Raw genomic sequence first — 19,193 nt, 5'->3', positions numbered from 1 at the left:
ATTTTTTTTGTTCATTTTCCTTTTAAGCAATCATAGCAGCCAACTGTACAAGTTACAGATTCCTCACTAGCTTCAGCAACTGATACCACCCATCTCTTAGGAGAGTTTAAGAAATTTGGCACCTCATCCTTGAGAAGCACCAGGGCAGATATTCCAGGACTATCTTAATCTCTCTTGATTTTCCCACCTCTCCAGATGGGACAAGTACAAATTCAGGAAACAGATATGCTAGAGGGAGGTTTCCTCTTGCTCTATGATGTATGGCAGATGAATTACCACCTGGTAATTCTGTGTTTTCCAAAGGTTATGAACAAGTAATGCATAACGCAAACAGTGGAGAGACAGAGAGAACAAAAATACTATAAAAATGTAGTTTTAAGGTGACTTTGTTCTAAAACTTTGCATATTTCTTGAGAGTCACTACCAGCAGAGGAAGATTCTGAAGGTCAAAACAAGTCCTTGACTTATTTCTTCTTCTGCAAACAGAATTCTAGATACCTGTGAAAACCCTGGAACTGTTTAACCTTAAAATTCAACTTTCTGTGCTCATCTGTAGTTACAACTGAAAATGAAACTTGTCTTGCTGTAGTATAAAGGAGAGCCCAAGGCAGTGCACCAGAGAAGTGTTTTAATGGGCTTTAATGGGACAGAATGAACAAAGATTTATGCATTGCCTTTACAATACAAATAGGAGAAATGAAAAAAGAAGTGAGCAGAATCAACAGACATGATGAAATGTAAGAAAAGTGAAGACCATCTGAGTTTGAAGGTGCTACTCTTTGCAGCCACTTCACAGTAGCAATGCCTGGTTTGAAAAAAAAAATAAAATTATCTAAGTCATTATAGTCAAATCCACCCAAGCAAGAAAACACAGCTCGTTGTAGAATACCAGCCACCCTAATAAATTAGACTAAAAAAGGAAGATTATTTTGAACACAAAGAACAAGGAAATGGCCTCAGCAGACTCAGATGCTTGTATTCTTTTGCCTTTCAGTATTAAATGTGCAAGTTTGTATCCTGCTAACTCCAAACAGCAGTACTGAGCCAGCTACTAAGCAGAAAAATAGTTCCATCTCAGATTAAACCAGCATGCATTAGAGGAGCTGTTTAAAAAACCCTTGGGGAAAACAAAAAACAAAAAAACCCAAACAAACAAAACCCAAACAAAAAAACAACCAAGAATAATTCTTCATGATATATTTATAACTGTTCAAAAATAACCCAGTACACAATAATTTAATGTCAGATTAGTAATGTCTTGTTTCCAAGCATCTTGCTGAAGGTCAAATGAGATCCAAGTGCTAGCCTCTTGTAACACCTGAAGAGACCTGTCCTCCTTGTATAAGGTCACACCTCGGCAGTCAGACACATCCTTCTCCCTCTCCCTCTGGAATCAGCCAACTACAGGCATAATCCTACCATGCATCCCACCTGAAAGACATGGACCTGCAGCCTCATGGTGGGTGGCAGCAGCAGCTCACCCTGCTCTTCTGCAGGGACCCAGAGACAGTGCTCTGATTTCACCCAAGAACATTTATTCCACATCTACCATCTGCCTTGGTGACATTACTAAATACTTTTTCAGCGTATCTATTTATCCTATGCCTCCCTAAGACCTCTCTGAGGGTACATAACACATCTTGAGGTAGCACATATTCTTCACAAAATGCATCTTACACGTGATCACATTCTTACCCCAAAATATTTCCTACTTCCTTTTAAGAAGGGGAAATCTGGGTCCCTAAAAGTAATTAAATTAGGTAGAAAAATCACCACACTGTCTTTTCTGAGAGTACTTTATTTCTGAAACAAGATTAATAAAAGCCCTATCTTTTTTCACAGATTGCGTAAGCAAGCATAACAGCAACAAGATTAATGCAATATTCTTTTAGTGCAACAAATCTTTCTAGCCACCTATCTTACTTTCCTTGTTTTCTTACAAAATTTAAAATTAACACTCCTATCACTTCTACTAGTCTTTGATAAAACAACATTTAATGCCACTGTGCAACTATAAAAATTGGTTTAGTACCCTCTCTTTCAAATTAAACTAATGGCAAAATAGGCATGCAGAATAAAGTGAAATCCATCTATGGCTGCATTAGTCACAGCTTATTCATATTTAACCTCACAGGGTCCATGAACAATGGCACATGTTGGCTCCTATTTGGCATTTGATAAAATCTCTGAGTACTTTTTATTCACAGCTGGCATGAAGTGCCCACCTGCCTAATTATTTACACATAACTTCAATCCTCCTGCATCTCTTTCCTCTCTAAAAGATCTTAGCAAACTCCAAAGGCTGGGAACAGTGTGACTAATCAGAGATAACCATTAAAGGGCCAGGCAGGGCACAAACTGTGACTGCTGACCAACAGATTCATGGCCTGAGTGGAAGTCATTTAATACAAAAAAACAAGTACTTCAAACAAAGCAGGAACAGCTACTGAAGGGGGATAAATAAAATCCTCAATATGTTTCATTGTCATGAACAGTTCAATTAAAGTCAGACTTTGAAAAAGGTCAGTGGATTGCTTTTTTTATTTGCTGGAAAGCTGTGAAAGAAAGAGAGGCAGGTATCATCTAATACAATTGTTTCTCTTTGTAAACTGCAGCACACAAATTCTAATATAATATCAATAAGGATAGGAAAAAATGTAGCAAAAAGAAAAAAAGAATTCTTGTATATTTTTCCTGACAGTCCAACAACTGATTTGATATTCCAGAATAAAAAAAAAGAATGGAGAAGGCAAGTAACAAGTAGCTAAATTGTTGGCTGGATTATGTTAAATGCAACACATTTTGCCTGAGAACAGAAGAAAGTTGCCTAGTTCTGTTTTCAGGAACAGAAAATCAAGGAAGAGTTCCAAAACCAAACTCAGAAGTAAAAAAATTTTTTGCAAACTACAGACTTATAATACAGCTAATTACCAGCTAATTTAATAGAAAAATAAATAAAAATATATTCCTATCATTTAATCTTTGCTCAGAAACCCACCCCAGGTTTTCTACCAGATCCAAAATTTTGTGTGAAGGGCACCTCAGTGTTCCTGTAATGGTCTATTTTGGAATCTGCTTCACATGGAGCATCTCAAAGCAGTTGAACTAACAACTTGATGTGAGTTTAGTCAGGTGTTTTATCATTCTATTCAGCATTCTATTTTCTTAAACTGGAATTCAATGCCAGTGAGGAAGGGAATTTTTCAGAAAAAAAAAAAGAAAAGGAAACTAAATAAAGCATTCTACCAGCCTGTATGTTTTCACAATAAGAGATGTGATTTAATACTAAATACCAATTTAATACTCTGATGAAAAGACTTTAAAAACAAAAAACGTCATAAACAAAGCCAGTAACCACATGTTTTCCTAAAAGGCAAGCACAAAATAAAGCATCAAGCATTAGTCAATTTATCTTCATCTGCCCAGGGTGGTGCCAATAAACACTCGTAACCTTTACCTTTCCCTCACTCAAATTTCTTTGAACATCAATAAGGGGCTATAAAGTAATTTATTAAAATACTTAACCTATCCTTGATGTATAACCTTTCTTAACAAAATATTGAAAATGTGGCTACTCTGCCTGGTCGGTTACTTTAAAAGCCCTTTAAAGAGGTTTTGTTTAGCTGCTTCAGGGCCAACAATGTTTTTAGAACTTAGTCCCCATGGCTGAGACCAAAGAAAAAGTAAAATTTTTTGGTTTATTAAACCACTTTTGTTTGGTCTCTAAAGCAATCTGAACTTACTGACCTTAGGGTGAAACCTAACAGATCCAACAAACCACAGTGCTTCTGGCACATACCTGTAATATTACATTAATGATGCTGCAGCCATGCACTGAACAGAATTAATGCAGTAAACAGTAGTGCACTGTGTCTGCTTTCAGAGTTTTAATCAGTCAGATTGCTATAACTGTACAGATAATCACACTGGAGGATGCTATGAGAACATATGCACAGGGTAAGTGGAAATATGGCAAATCATATCTACAGAAGGTGAGGGAGTACAGCAAGACCTACATAGTCACAATTCAGGAAAAAATCTCACTCTTCACGTCATAATTTGGCATCTGTGCTAATCTAGTCCTTATTTTGAACATGCAAATTGACAGATGTAAACAACAAAGGCAAGACTTATTTCAATGTTTAGTAGACTATGAACTACCATTAAAATCTTGCCAATAGTGAAAGGATTAGCTAGAAAAGAAACTTAAGCACTGCAGCAAAATCTACGCTTTTTATTTCATCAGATTTGGTCATTTGAAGAGAGCATGAGGAGAGGAAGTAGACAAGTTATATATAAAACCTATATACGTTCTCATGGTAAAAATTATATAAAAAATTTTGATTTGCTTTTCAACAGAATATTGAATATTTCAGCCAGTAGTTCTCATGAGCAAACACTAAACTCTAGAAAAAACTAGAGAACTCAGAACAAAACAAAACTAAAAACCACAACAACAACCAAAAAACACCCAAAAACTGAAACAAAAAACCAAACTGAAACAAAAAAACCCCAACTAAACAAAAAAAGAACCCCACAAAAATAGAAAGAAACCAACCACCAAACATGTAAATACATATATATATAAAATCACATTAATAAATCGATTAAGGATTTGGCTTAGAGATTGTCAATACTGATTAATCTGCTCCATTGACTGTACCTTCTAAAGTAAGCAGCTACATTTACCTTTCTGGAATTAGAGACACTCTAGTCGAAACTGGACTCACAGGCAACTTTAACAGCAAAGCCTTCCATGGCTTTGTAGTTTCTCTTTATAAGCAAAGGGAATACTTCACCATTCAGTATGGTGCAACTGTTTTCAAAGCAAGGCTAACTGCACACTTACTGTTTGATCTTGAATGTACATGGTTTTCCTGCCATGGTTAAAAACCCCAACATTGATGGCAAACAGACTAATTTGTGGCTTCTACTCTGCAACTGCTGTAAAATACATGATCCCACATGAAAATCAGTATGCCTATTTGGTTTTCTGGTTGATGGGGCAGAAATCATCTTCAAACACCAATCATCTGCTACACTATACAAGACAAATAATATATAAGAGCATGTATAGCCATGAAGAACTTCATAAAAGGAGCCTCTACTTCCTTACTAGCCTTACTGGTCTCAAGAACATAACCTGTTGTGGGGATAAAACTCTACACTTGAGACACCACTGTTATTCAAAAAGGCAACATCTCAATCAGCATTTTCTGTATGCTTGTGAATGACACATTTCAATACAGCCCAAAAAAAGTGTTTTAAACGTGCATTCTCCATGGTGGTATAAATAAGCACTCAGATGTGAAAGACTTGGTGAAATTTAAAAACAGGCCAAACCAGAATAAAATGGAAGCTGAGGTCAACAGGCAGCGAAGCTGTATTCACTTATCAGCAAAAGCATATTCCATTCCTAAAAACTTGGTCAGTGCAGTCAGCCCTGCTGCCAAAGGAGCAAGGAACGCTCTCTCCAGGGGTAGGGTTACTTTCTTGGTAAACAGTTTGGAGGCGCTGCTGCAGGACAAGGCTTCCAGAGCATTCCCCTGTCAGCAAAGTGAACTTCCTGTAGCACAGACCGGGAGGAGAGAAACACCCAGCTGTATCTGCCTGGCTTCAGAGAGAAGGAGGTTCTGTAGTGTCAGCCCCCTTGTAGGGGCCAGTGAATTACAGCAGCTCTCGCTGGTGCACGGCCCGGAGGCAGCCACGGAAACCCCTGTGATAAGAGCCACTGCTGAGGTCAGCCCCTATCACAACAAGATGTTGTACAACCCCTATCACAACTACTGCAACAATCAAAGCACACCCTCTGCCTCTTCTCCAAAACCCAGCTCAAATCTAGGCCTGCAGAATTATTCACACAACTGGAATGCAGCATGACATATGTCCATACAGACAGACAGATAAGGAATTAAAGAACAGGTGTGTGATGCTCTTCAAAATATTTATTTTACAGCTGACACAGAGATAAGAGGTATAGACAAAAAACTAAATGGATCTTGTCTTAGCTGCAGACACAAGGGACACAACATAGCTGAAGAAGACAGAAAGCATTTGGAGAGGGTATTAGGGCACAGGAAATAAAGACAAACTATATATCAGAACAGAGACATAGTCTGTGCAGCTTTGGGGTGAAAAGAAAGAGTAAAGCGCTGTTTGGGTCATCTTTAACACTAGTAAATACCCCTACCTTCTCAGCGAAGTGCTATGTAATACTTACACTAACATTACTCTTGGTTTTGATCATCTCAGATCATAACTAAACTATGCAGGCACTCAATATTGCTTATACAGGACACATAACCTCTGCAAGCAGCTGATGGCCTGAATTTAACATAAAAGGCAAGATTTGGAAAGCCAACGGGGGCATAATTGCAGATAGCAACTTGAGCACAACATGAGCTTAATTCTTTGTGATATTTTGTAACCTTCACAGAGGGGGAAAAATGGGAAATGAGCAAAAGGAAAAGTAAGTTTAAACAGAAATAAAATGAGAAACAATGAAGTCGCTTTGCAGACATTTATAGGAAGTTTCTTTCAAGCATAAAGGGCAGCTTGGGAGAAACCGATGTAAAAAGTTGAAAGTATGGGAGCAGAAACTAGCAAGATCTGAGGCAGAAAATGGCCTCTTGAGGAGAAAAAAACAACTAAAAATCGCTGAGGACAGGTTTTGAAGTACCTTGAAAGTGAAAGAGAACAGTTTATGTGTGAAATCCAATGAAAGAGAAGACAAAAGAAGAACCTGAACAAGAGATAAGTCAGTAGAAAAAGTGCAAAATTCTACCTGTAGGACATCTCTAGATGCAATGAGTGGAGCCAAGCTGCAACTGGAAAGGTCACAGAAATACATAGCGTAACAATGAGGACTTGGAAAAGAGTTTTTATGTAATGGGTTAAAAAGTAAAGAAATATAAAATCCCTTTGTATTCAGAATTTGCAAGACAAAATTGAGACTACTCCTGGTTCTAAGACCCATCACATCATAGAAAATTTTTAGATTCCAGTCCTCAATGGCATAAATTAATGAATATTCATAGCAACTGAGAATGAATAAGAGGTGAAAATTTGTAAACTTTAAAGCTGTAATTCAGTCATACTGAGCTAACAAAACAACTGTGAACACATATGAGTGACACAGGACAGAATTTAGATTCCTTAAGACAAAAGGAGACAGAGAATAGCAGGCTATTGACAAAGAAAGGTGTCTAAATTTGTGCATGAAACTTCCAAGAAGAAACAGCACAGGGGAAGAAAAGGTGACCGTGGAAGACATACTTTGCAGAAGCAACAAAGGAACAGCTTTAAGAAATACATTCACATCAATACTTAAACAGATCAAGTGTTACAAACACAAGAAACTAAGAGACTTTATCACAACACACTGACAGACTGACCACAGGTAAAAAGGAAGCTTTTTCAGAATTGTTGTCTGGCCCTATGCATGTTCACAGCTCAGCACCCCTGCCATTTCTTTAACAAGTTACAGAATCACAGATTAGCCCCGTGCAACTACAGAGCATTTATGTCTGAAAGCTCAGGCACTTCAGAGGCAGTTTGGTTATTGCTCTGGCTGTGAATGCTATGAATCTGAGAAGAAACAAACAGGATTTCCAAACAGTATGCTGGCACACTCTACTGAAATCAGAGGAGTGAAGTAAAAATAAACAGCAGTTGTAGTACTACTACTACTACTACTACTACTATATTGATTATTATCATTATTGCCACCATGCCAGCTGTGGCTTAAGTGATGCAGTGGTACAATACAAAACCAGTATTTCCTAAAGCCTGAACTAATCTAAGATTTAAGAACACACCACAGCACAAAAAGACTGCAGCCTTACATAGCAATGCTATTACATGGCTCATAGAAGGCCATATTTTGCAGCAAAGAGCATAGATTTTCCTAGTGACTTGTGTGGAACTTTCAGTAGTTCTCCTGGCTTCACACTTATTAAGGGACAATGGGTAAACTGCAGGTGAAAACAGGAAAAACACTGAATGCTGTTTAAAGTGAGGACTGAAAAGATGTTGTCTGCTTTGGTTTCAGAAGGCTACAGCAACGCTTGTGAGTACAGTACAGTACTGTACCTGTATTTTCTGTACAGTAACTGTTCAGCACATTAATTGTAAAGTAACTGCATTTTCCCTCACCCCTCACCATTTTCTTCAAATTGATCACAGGAATTGGGACCAGCTGCTGAAAAGGAACTGCTATGCTGTCCCAGTATGAGCAGAATACTGCAAGTATTTGGTCAATTCTCCCTGAACAAGAAAATCTTAGAGGTATTTTCCAATTGCAGTAATCAAACTGCAAGAACCAGATTAATCAATTAAAGCTAATCGTTTTGGAGAATAAAAAAAAGAGAGAACAATCATTAAATAGTACTTGTGAAGTATTACTCAATTTCTAGGGATGGTAACACAAGAAATGCTAGCAGAAATATTTGGTTTGAAGTTTAAGTATATTCCATAAAAAATCCCACAATGCTCAAGGCTACTGAAAAAAATATTTACTCAGCTGCTGTACATGAACAGCATCCATCAATCTCAAACAGTCATCTGAGTAAGCCAATTAACCATGATCACTTACAGTGCTGACAGGCACCACAATGATTGGAATCTATCATCTTCCCTAACTGAAATAAAAATGTACACTGGGAAAAATAATATAATTCTAACTTCTCTCGAAGAAGATACAGTACAATAAAAAACGGGTAATATTCAAAGACCCGTTGGTACTTTTGTCCTGTCTTATGAACAAATTGATCACAGAATTCCTGCCATTTGAAAGAGAATTAAACCAATTTGCATAAAGTATATATACTTGACTTTCCAAAAATTTCCATTGCTTGCACACTGAATCCACACAACCTTTAGAAAAACCTCACAAATTCTCATGTATGGGCCAAAGTGCATCCTTCATGATCTTCCTTTCATTCAGGAAGCTGCCAATTTTCCCAGGAAGATGGTGTGGGAGATGGTGTCAAATATTTTACTGAAGTCTAGATAGAACACAGCCTTTCTCTCATTTACTAAGCTGGTCACTTTGTCATAGAAGGAGATTTGGTGGGTCAGCCTGGACCTTACTTTCACAAGTCCATGTTGGCTGGGCTTGATGCCCTGGTAGTCCTGAATGTGCCATGTAACAGCACTTAGCTGCATTTTACATGGCTGTTGCACAATACATAGCACAGACTAGCTCTAAAAGACAGATTCAAAAATCTTTAGACTTAGTATTGTAAGCCTAAATACTCTAGTGATCCAGAAACTTGTTTAAAGTATCAAAGTACCACTGGATTTTCTTGCTTGGCTTCCCATCACTGAAAGTTGCTGTTCTCTACCCCCACATGTCTAAACCACAAGATTCTTAATAATAATTGAGAACTACTGCACTCTCAGGAAATGCTCAGAAGCCCTCTGCACTGGCATGCTCTAGCCTCTGGACAAAACTTTTCTCTGTCATGAAAATTCAATACTGTCAGCAATTCTTTAGGGAGAAAGTAAAGGAGGTAAACTCAAAATCACCTGAAGGCAAGGCCCCTTCTTAGTCCTGGGCATAAGTCATGCCAAAAGGCCTTTCTAAAACCTTCCCAATTTCATACAACACAGTCTGAGAGAACCAAGACAATCCCACATCCCCAGCTTCCTCATAAGTGCTGTTACTTCAGTGTTGGTACTGAACAGATGGGTCAGATCTCAAAAGCGTACCACAAACTAGGTGAGATGTATTTCTTAACTTCTAGGAAACTAGTCATGTATACATACACACACTGAAAAGGATACAGAAGACTAAATGGAAACAGAAGGACAAAAGAGGTAATTCAAATTTTGATTTCTATGAATTTGAAGAAAAACCAAACAAACAAAAAATCATTTCACTGAAAATAGTTTTGTTCAAATACTGTGTCAATTGTTATTTTTCTTAGGCTATACAGGCTACAGGAAGAGTAGCTCCAGGAAATCAAACCAGGCCAGAGACAAACCAGATATACACAAATATTGTGGAAATGTTCAACATAAACTAAAACAAGGACTTGATACAATGGACTCTGTGTGACCTCACTTTTCTAAAAGAAAAACTATTTTTAAAATTACAACAATTTCAGAGGGACTTAATGTATCTCTGCAATAACTACAATCATATCCGACAGCATAAGAATACATAGAAAGAAAAATTTGAATGAGATTAGAATTATTTCATAATATTAACCCACAGCAACATGCAGATGATATTTTGTGTCAATAATGGGAACTTACCATATTGATTGGGTCAACTGGACCGATGCTGTTAACATAGACATCTGTTTCAATCACCGTAGTTCTCACTAAACAAAATAGTAACCATAATAATTACATATTTAATTAACTCTGTGCATTGTTAGTGCAATTTCATTTATTTAACTAAAAACAATGCATCTGGTATTCTTTTATTAGATTCAGAACAATTTAATTTCTGTTTGTTTATTTTGTGAAGGATCATATATGACTTGGCTGTCTTATTTCATATGAATTTTTAGAAATATCACCTTGAACTTTTTAGTTCATAATGCAATCTCTACCTGCGCTTTTTGATCAATATAAGACAGATAAAAAAGGCAAAGAAAGGAAAAACAAATAAAACAAAAAAAACCCAAACTCTCTTCCAACATAAAAATACAGTCCTAAAAAGAAAACAAGTTTGAAACATTTTTTTCATACAACAAACCATGAGGTCTGGGACAAATGTGTTTACCAGCTGCAAGGAATCAATATGAAGTGCCTTCTATCAGTTTCTGAGAATATGTAACAGATAAAAAATAACTTTTCACCACAGGCTTCTTCAAGCCATAAAGCTACAGCACACCTAGGGATTACTAATGCTCTTTCATCTGCTTGATTATTACACTGGTTAAAAGACCAAACTGAAAGCTCATCAATTAAAGTTATTTAAAAGGTAAACATTACCAAATTTATTTTTCTTGAAAAACAGGGAAAACACTCTCAATGTGCAAACAAAAAACCAAAGACTTTTTAAAATGTATTCCAGTACAGAATATACTCTCTACTCTGTGAATTTTCAGAACAATGCAAAGTCTAAGAGTGTCCATAAGAGGCACACCTGAAGTACAGGAAGTTCTCATAGCTCATTTTTTTCCTCCTAACTGGTTTATACAGAAAAAAGGGCACAAATGAAAGAGGAGAGGATGCATTCTAATTTCATCATTTTACCAAGCATCTTCTGGTTTGTGCTGCAGAACCAGAATGTGGACACAAGAGAATTTATGTCCTTGTACCCAATGGAATGAAGAGAGAAAATAATAATAGAGCTCTGCTAGTCCTTTTATGGTATGGCACAATAAAATAAGCATCTCTTTCAAGCTGCAGATAAAAAAATGGAAAGGTACAAAAAAAAGGCATTTTGATTTCATAGGAGAGGGACCCTCAGTCATCAGATTTAACTTTTTTATACAGCAAAAGCCAAGGGTTTAACAACAAACGTAATCTCTGAAAACTTTAACAGACATACAGAAAGCAAGACTGTAACAATGACATCCTTGCCAACTACAATGACAGGCAAGATGCATTTCCTAAATATCCCAAGATACTTTTTCCCTGCCAAGCTCACTTGGGAGGAAATTTGCCCTAATTTCAAACCTGGTTAATGGTGTGAACATAAGCCTGACAGACAGACACACCAGTGAGGCTGCACAAAGGATTTTCTGTATGACCACAGAGCACAGAGTCACTTGATCACCATACCATCCCCAGCATGCTTCAGAGAAAGTTTAAACAGATTCTGGAAACCAACTTATTTCCTGGGGGAAAAAATAAGTACTTCCTGCAATGATACTTATGGTCCCTTCCAACTCAAAATATTCTGTAATTCTGTTATTCTTTGATTCTGAGCTGCAAATGTTTCCAATTTCTGCAGAGCTCATAAAGAAAGGAAGACAACACAAGGACCCATACACACAGACTGAAATATCAGAGTAAGAAGAAAGTTCATAATGTGTGTATTTAGTCATATGTATAACAAAATCCTTTTGACATATATCACATTCTGCAAATGAATATTCTTTTCCTTTATAATTTGCAACCCTATTTATTTTCATAACAGCAACCCCACTGCTAGAGCAGAACACAAGGAGGTGGATCAAAGTGCATCTTGCTTTATTCCTCAAGTAATGTTGAATACTTCATTGAAATACAACTCACAGGATTCTTTCCCCTCCACCTCCTTTTTTTCCCCTCTCAATTTCAGTTATACTGAAGGAGCTAAATACTCTGCAGGTGCAGCCACCCCCTTTCCAACAGTCTTTGTGTCATCTGCCAGCTTTACTACAGAAATGAATTGCTAAAATAATTCAAAATATCATTATTCTTGATCAAAAATTTCCCATGAGACCACACTATAGATATTCCAGCCACTGGGATGTTTATTAACAACTAAATTTCAAGCTCTGTCACTGACAGTTTTTAATGGGGGCTGTGTCAATTTTAAGAAATTCCAACTTGCATCATGCAGTATTTCACCCGTCACAAAGGCTTTCCTATAGTGAGCCACTCAGTTAATTCTGCCTTTTCCATACTGCTCTGAGTAAGATTATAAGAAGTATTAAGAGCCAGAGAACAGTTTAAAAATCTGCCTCTGTTGAAATTATTTTAATTGACAGAAATGATCCAGAGAAAGAAACTCAACTCGCAGATTGGAAGAAGCTTATTTTGTTTACCTTAGTTCTTCTGTATAGTACAGAGAAATGTACTTCAGAATTAGAAAGATTAATTAATACTTGTGTTCTTGAACTAGAAGTGATAACAGTTCATAAAAATGACAAATGCTGGAGGAAAATACCTTCTTGATACTTTGAGAAGAACAAATTGAGAAGATTTTCCGACCCTGGCTGCTTTCTATTTTACTATAAAACTTGCTATCAGCCCTGAAAACACAAGTAAGAAGAAGGCTATTTAACACATCCTGCATGAAGTGCAGAGCAGCAGTGTTCTAAACAAGGGAGAAAGGGCTTGAACACTTTAAATATTTAAACTGAAAGTCAGTATGATGCAGGCTAGAGTAAAGCAAGAAGGTGAGAGTGCATATTCAAGAGGAAGGGGGAGACAGAGAAAGAAGAGCACAAAGGAGCAGCCGACCATAAGGTCAGCTTCTAATGCAGCTGCAGCACACAGGGAACCTGTCTGGTAAGCCCAGTCTAGAGAGATATGCTCACTTTCTGATTTCCTGCTTTGACTTTTTTTTTCACTAGACTAAACTTCTTCTGGATTTAAAAAGTTTTGAAAAATGTTTATTCCTCATAAGAAAAATCATAGCAATAAAAATCTATCTCAATAATTGACAAATTATTTTAGTAACTAACCCTGATATTTAAAGTGCCTGGCTTTTAGCCTATACTTTTGTGGGCTCAATTTTCAGCTTTTAATATTTGATATATCTCTTCTTGCTACACTTAAGAGCTCTTCTTATCAGCTATTCTCATTCTATAAACATCTATTTCCTGACACAAATAATAATCATTATTGTAAAAGTCTAGAACATTGCACTTTTTATTCCTTAATTCTGCTATTTTCACTCCTCCAATCCATTCAATACATTAACCTAGAGCATGGTAGTCCACCTAAATTCACTAACCCCATAGTTTACCACAATTCCCTCATTTTCTAATGAAGGTTTAAGTCACATCACCTTTGTTTTTAATTAATACATCTTATGCTCTTTAACTAAGACCACTTTTGTAACTTCATCCAGGCTTATTTTCTTTGAGCATGTTTTCTGTAACTCCTCAATACTTGCCTAAAGAAGCATCCCCTATAGTGATAAGGTATTTGTTCAGCAAATAAATTCAGTGGGTACCCTATGCAGAAGTAACAGTCCTTCAATTTGTAATAGCTTTTAATGGAATAATACAATTCTAAGAATCAGCTATCTAAGATTATTACTTAAATGGCTACTTAAATTGAAAATTTAGTCTCAAGTGTCTACAGCAGGCTTCCAGGTCAACCTCTGAAGAATTTTTTCAAAGTGATTTTGATGAAGGCAGAGCTCTGTTCTCTAAACTTTTTATACTTCTACTTAAAAGAAATTCATCTTTTGCAGATACTCCTACCCCACCATTTTTATAATTTCCATGATTTTCTATGCAGTGCACACATCCAATGCCTTCAACATTCCCTGAATATGTGCTTCTACATTTTGCTCTTGTATTTTGATTTTCTTCAATTCTTGGAAAATATTCTTAAAATACATCTCTCTCTAACTTTCATTGGTATTTTCCTGCTTGTTTTGCTGTCTGGAATAAAATTAAAAAACTTTCCAAAGAGTGTTAAAATGAGAATGCAAAAGCAAGTCCTTAATGCAAAGCATTCACAGTGGCACAATATGGCAATATGCACATGTGCTACAGTATTTCTACAATTTTTATAAGGTTATTTAACTAGTATATCTGAGAAATATTGTCTAATTAGAAGCACAGTTGGCTAGGTAATTTCCCCCAGGTCCTGCCCCATTGGAGCTCCTTGATCTTTTAACCCTCTACATTATTGTATCTACAATGTATGGTGCAAAACAAAGTGTCCTTGGTAGACTAATAAACAGAATTCCAAGAATGTATTACTAACAGTTTTTTAAAAGATGGGAGAAGTCAGGAAAAATACTAAAACTTATAACTATGCATTAACAGTCTGCAAAGTTACAAATATATGAAAAACGTATAAAAATCTAAAAATCTTTAGGCATCATTTTGAGCTTATTTCTTTTCTGCCTATATCATACTTTCAACGCTGCTAGACTAGGAGCACCTGTTCAACAGAATACATTCTAATACATTTATTTTTTGAGAATTAGCACTTCAGTTTGAAAGCCCTGTATTTTCCAGGTATTCTTGATATCTCTTAGAACATGACTATTCATATTAGTGCACTTGAGAGAAGTAATTTTTCATCCATGTTCTGCTTATGGGGTAGTAACAACCATCCACATTTCTCGGGGCATCCAATTTTTCTACATGTATGAGCAATTATCCTTAAATTCCCACCCAACTATCCCAAATTCTTAAGGTTTCCATCAATGATGAGTTGTCTTAAACTGTTAATGAAAACACTCACTAAAGTTGTAGATATGTGATGACTATTTCCTATTTTTAATTAAATTTTCAGATAGTGCAGTTGTATTTTGCACATATGCACATCACTGTTGGAAAAAATTATCTGTACATTGATAGGATAATATTAATAGATCAGTGCCCCTAGGATGAGAGGGGTGAAAAATGAGAAGCCAGAATTCTTTCCTTTAAAAAGGAAAGTTCAAAAACAATAGTGACGTTGATGCGGGGCTAGAGCTGAAACAGTATGGTTATAAAATCAAGCACCCAGAAGGTAATGTTACAGTGAGAATAATACTGCTTTATTAGTATATCAACACTCCAAGGTTGTATCTGTAATTAAGCATATTTATACCACAGATAGGAGACTTTATCAGATAACTACTATTACTTCATACTGAGTAGAAGAATAATAGAACATTTATGCTCCAAACACCCCAAGCCTACCACATAACTTGAATTAAGGGCTAGTAAGATTACTAAACATAGCAAAGGGTAGAAGTTAAGAAATTACTACAACTCATAGATATTTGAATGAGACAAACAGAAAATGACAGAGTGGTTTTCCCCTATTAAATTTCAGTATTGCCTCCAAAATGCCAATTTTCGTTTGGCTCTCCTTTAGCATGTCCCTCAACTAACTGCATGTTTAACAATGAAACTCTTATCTCACTGTGAGATGCTGAAATTCTGTGTCAACACCAGGAAGAAAACTAAATTCTGCTCTGGGATTCAAACCCAAAAATCCAAGTTCAAAACAAAAAAATGCTGCTATTGTAAATGAGCTTTGTAATTCAATCATAAGAATGTTCAGTGGGATTCTAATGTTTTGAAAGATAATGAAAATTCCAGTTCAATAACCTTGTTGTACAAGAACTGACATACCCTCTGAAGAAAGGAATCTGACACCTGATTTTATCCACATACTTGAAGCAGATTAAGATGAATAAACTATTGCCTGATTTTGTTTTTCTGTCTGTCAAATATCTGCTGCAGTTTCCAAACAACTGGACAGAATGCAGAGCTTTCAACTGAAGTCAGAAATTTCATCTTATGTTGTCCAAAATTCCTTCCTTGTGGCAGAATCATGCTTAACATTTCTTCAAATACCCCCAAATGTTTCCTTTTTTCATTACTCCGGCTGATTATTCATGAACTTCATGTTCTAGTATAGTGGATGGATGCAGGATCCAGACAGCAATGTCATATAGGTACAGAACTTTTGAGAAGAGGTACATTTATGAGAGAGAAGTTAGAACTAAGCATCTTCTTTTGGGAACTGATATTTTGAATCCAAAAAGCTGTACATTGAGTTACTCACAGAAAGACAGTTCTTGTCCTATCAAGACTCAGAACATAGCCATGAAAATAAGGTTAAGAATAACATCAAAATTCTTCCATGCCCATCTAAATGCATTTGACATTTCAGAATAAATTCCTCCTCTGTATTTGTTCCATTTACTTGTAAGTTTTATGGGGAGAGAAGAGAAAGAAAATTCTCTTTTCTTTCATCCCCACCTACAAGCAAATCATTAGAAGGAATCATAGAAGAGACAGTTTATTTCCTCACAATCACTTTTCTGTCTGTTGCATCAAATGGGGAAAAACCAACAGTAAGCTATACATTTGTCACACATTGAGAATTTAAGGAAAAACATGCTGGAGGACTTTTCATGTTGTCTAAATGTTTTTAGTAATTCAATTAAATGAACATGAAGGAAAAGACTCAAACCAAACTTTGTGAGATTCATATGTGATTATATTATGACAGGGAGAGAATTATTGCCTTTCAACATCTCTAAGATAACAGTCACCAATAATACAGAACTAAGAAGTTTGGGAAAGAAAACAATTTGTCAGAAGCTTTCAAAGGAAGATGCATAATTTGAGATTGTGTGTTTTTCTTCCCCTACATAAATGAAACAGGTCTAGATTGTTGTGCTGTTTAAAGTATAAAGAGCTTACAGACTTACATGGCATTCCTTTGATAAGGAGTGCCAGGTACATCACAAATACTTATGTCCTCCACCTCTTCCTTCACATTTCAGGAAACAAACTCAGAAAAAATATATTGCTTTTTTATTTGATCCTGCATGCAAGGAGCTGGCAAGGTTTCATGTATTACATGTTTTCAAAAAATGATTCTTCCAAATATTTATGCTTAATAGTTATATGCAAATTGATGCTTTGACTATTGAAAGACAAAATTGCCTTCATATAGCTGCAAAGTTTGATCTATAGCAATGCAGTTTTCCTTCCTATACTCCACTTAAAAATGGGTCCTATATTTTTAGACTCCTGGGGTTTTTTTCAAAATCTTAGCTAAGGGAAGAAGAAAATTGAGTTGAGCTATATTTGCTCAAAATAGACACAATGAATTTCACAGAGTAGGAATAAAATTTCTAGGGATAATGCTTTAATGAAATCCTAAAGACTTAAGATCAATTCTTGAAATGGCCATGGCTGGTTTATATCGACAGTTCTTTCTGACAGAAGATCTTTGTTAAACAAAGAAAATTATAATTGCCTTTCAGTGATTAATTACAGATTGCTCACTGTCTCCCAAAACCATTACCTTCCATAAGAAAAAAATATTATAAATAGAATATGAGGTCTTATCTTGCATAGAACAATTTTTTACTAGTTCCAGAAAAATGACTGTATTTTATTACTCTTATATTTAGCTTGTCATATTGAGTTTTAAATATTGAAACAAACATAGTTTTGCCATCTTTGACAAAATGCACACCATCTCTAGTTCACATTTTCAAGTAAACTGAATCATTTTATGAGCTTACCCCCAATATCTGGCCGAAGCTTATTGTCATATCCTTGAAGTAAGGAGTCCAGGATGTGAGTTACATCACCACCATGAATCTTTGGTGCAAGGACCCATGTTTTATTCACCATTAGATCTTCATCATCCTCATCATCTGCTTTATCAGCTCTATGTTGTGTGATAAAAGAAACCAAAATTGGGAAAAACACAAGACATGGTGAAACTGAATACACAAGAGTTGGAGAAGAAAGAGATAAAAATATTGAACACCATTTAGAATAGTTTGTGCAAACACAAAAATGCATTCTGGTGCCAAAAGAAAGAAGCCAGCCCTTATTTACAATATATATATATATATATATATAAATATTTACCAACATTTTGTTTTATGATGGTGGAGACTATAACTGTTAATAGGGGCATTTACACATCACCCATATAGAAAAATTCAAGCCATGAGTCAAACCCACAAAGGCAGCAGCAGGCATCAGTTTACTGTCACACTTTTCCTGTTTTAAAACAAAAGTATAATTCCAAAGCTTTCCCCTACATGCATTTCTTTCTCAAGCAATGCTGCTGATATTTCTAAGAGATGCTTAATCTTCATAATAGCATACCTACTGTATGCTACTTAAAAAAGCATCAACAGAATCTCTTTCCTAGTAGACTCTGTTACATGATGTAAAAAATAAGACTTGCATTCTGATTAAACTCCATTCACATTTTAAGCAAGCAAACACTGCAGAAGCTGCAGACATATGCCAATTACGTCTCTGAATGTGTACATGGTATAGTCAACTGAAAGGAATGGTACTCCATTTTCAGATCATTTATTAGCTACCTATTTTATCAAGATGAAACAATTGTACAAGGAAAATAATTACATATTCATTTATTACCTATCTTTTAATTAGATAAGCAGCAATAGATAGTGAATCCCTAGATCATTAAAAAAAATTGCAATACCTTGGTTGCATCTGCAAATTCACTCAGATATCACCAAAAGGTCAAAGAATGCCTGAAAGTAGTTTTCTTTCCATTTCAATCAAATGAGGATGGACTTCAATATTCCTCCAGTGCTAAAAACTGCTATCTATATTACTCATCTAGTTTATTTCAAGGAAATGCTATGGGCTTGAGGTCAGGCAAACTGCTTGAGACTGACAGCAGTAACTAAGTCACACAACCTACCTTCACAAATGGGCACTGGCCAGCAATTACAGAAAATATGCAGCCCCTATAAATCAGATCCAGTGTTAACACAAGCACAATATTCCAGTAAAAGAAAAGAATTAAATTACTATCCTTGTGACAATTCA

The 19,193-nt window shown here is 35.9% G+C and overlaps 1 protein-coding gene across 3 annotated transcripts in view; it reads right to left on the bottom strand.

The window, feature by feature from the left end:
- The window catches only part of GABRG1 (gamma-aminobutyric acid type A receptor subunit gamma1), a 55,824-nt gene that overhangs the window by 19,697 nt on the left and 16,934 nt on the right, over positions 1 to 19,193 (bottom strand). For 2 of the 3 annotated variants that reach the window (XM_005490048.4, XM_074541550.1), the window contains exons 2-3: positions 17,894 to 18,042; positions 10,261 to 10,328 (exon numbers count right to left, since the gene is read on the bottom strand). In XM_005490048.4, the coding sequence (XP_005490105.1) occupies positions 10,261 to 10,328; positions 17,894 to 18,042 (217 nt within the window). Of the gene's footprint in view, positions 1 to 10,260; positions 10,329 to 17,893; positions 18,043 to 19,193 lie in introns of those variants that run through there. The other variant, XM_074541551.1, reaches the window with a different exon arrangement.

Source organism: Zonotrichia albicollis, chromosome 5 (genome assembly GCF_047830755.1).
Source record: "Zonotrichia albicollis isolate bZonAlb1 chromosome 5, bZonAlb1.hap1, whole genome shotgun sequence".
Lineage (NCBI taxonomy): Eukaryota > Metazoa > Chordata > Aves > Passeriformes > Passerellidae > Zonotrichia > Zonotrichia albicollis.
Note: the sequence above shows the minus strand (reverse complement) of the source record. Positions and strands in the feature narration are given on the sequence as shown.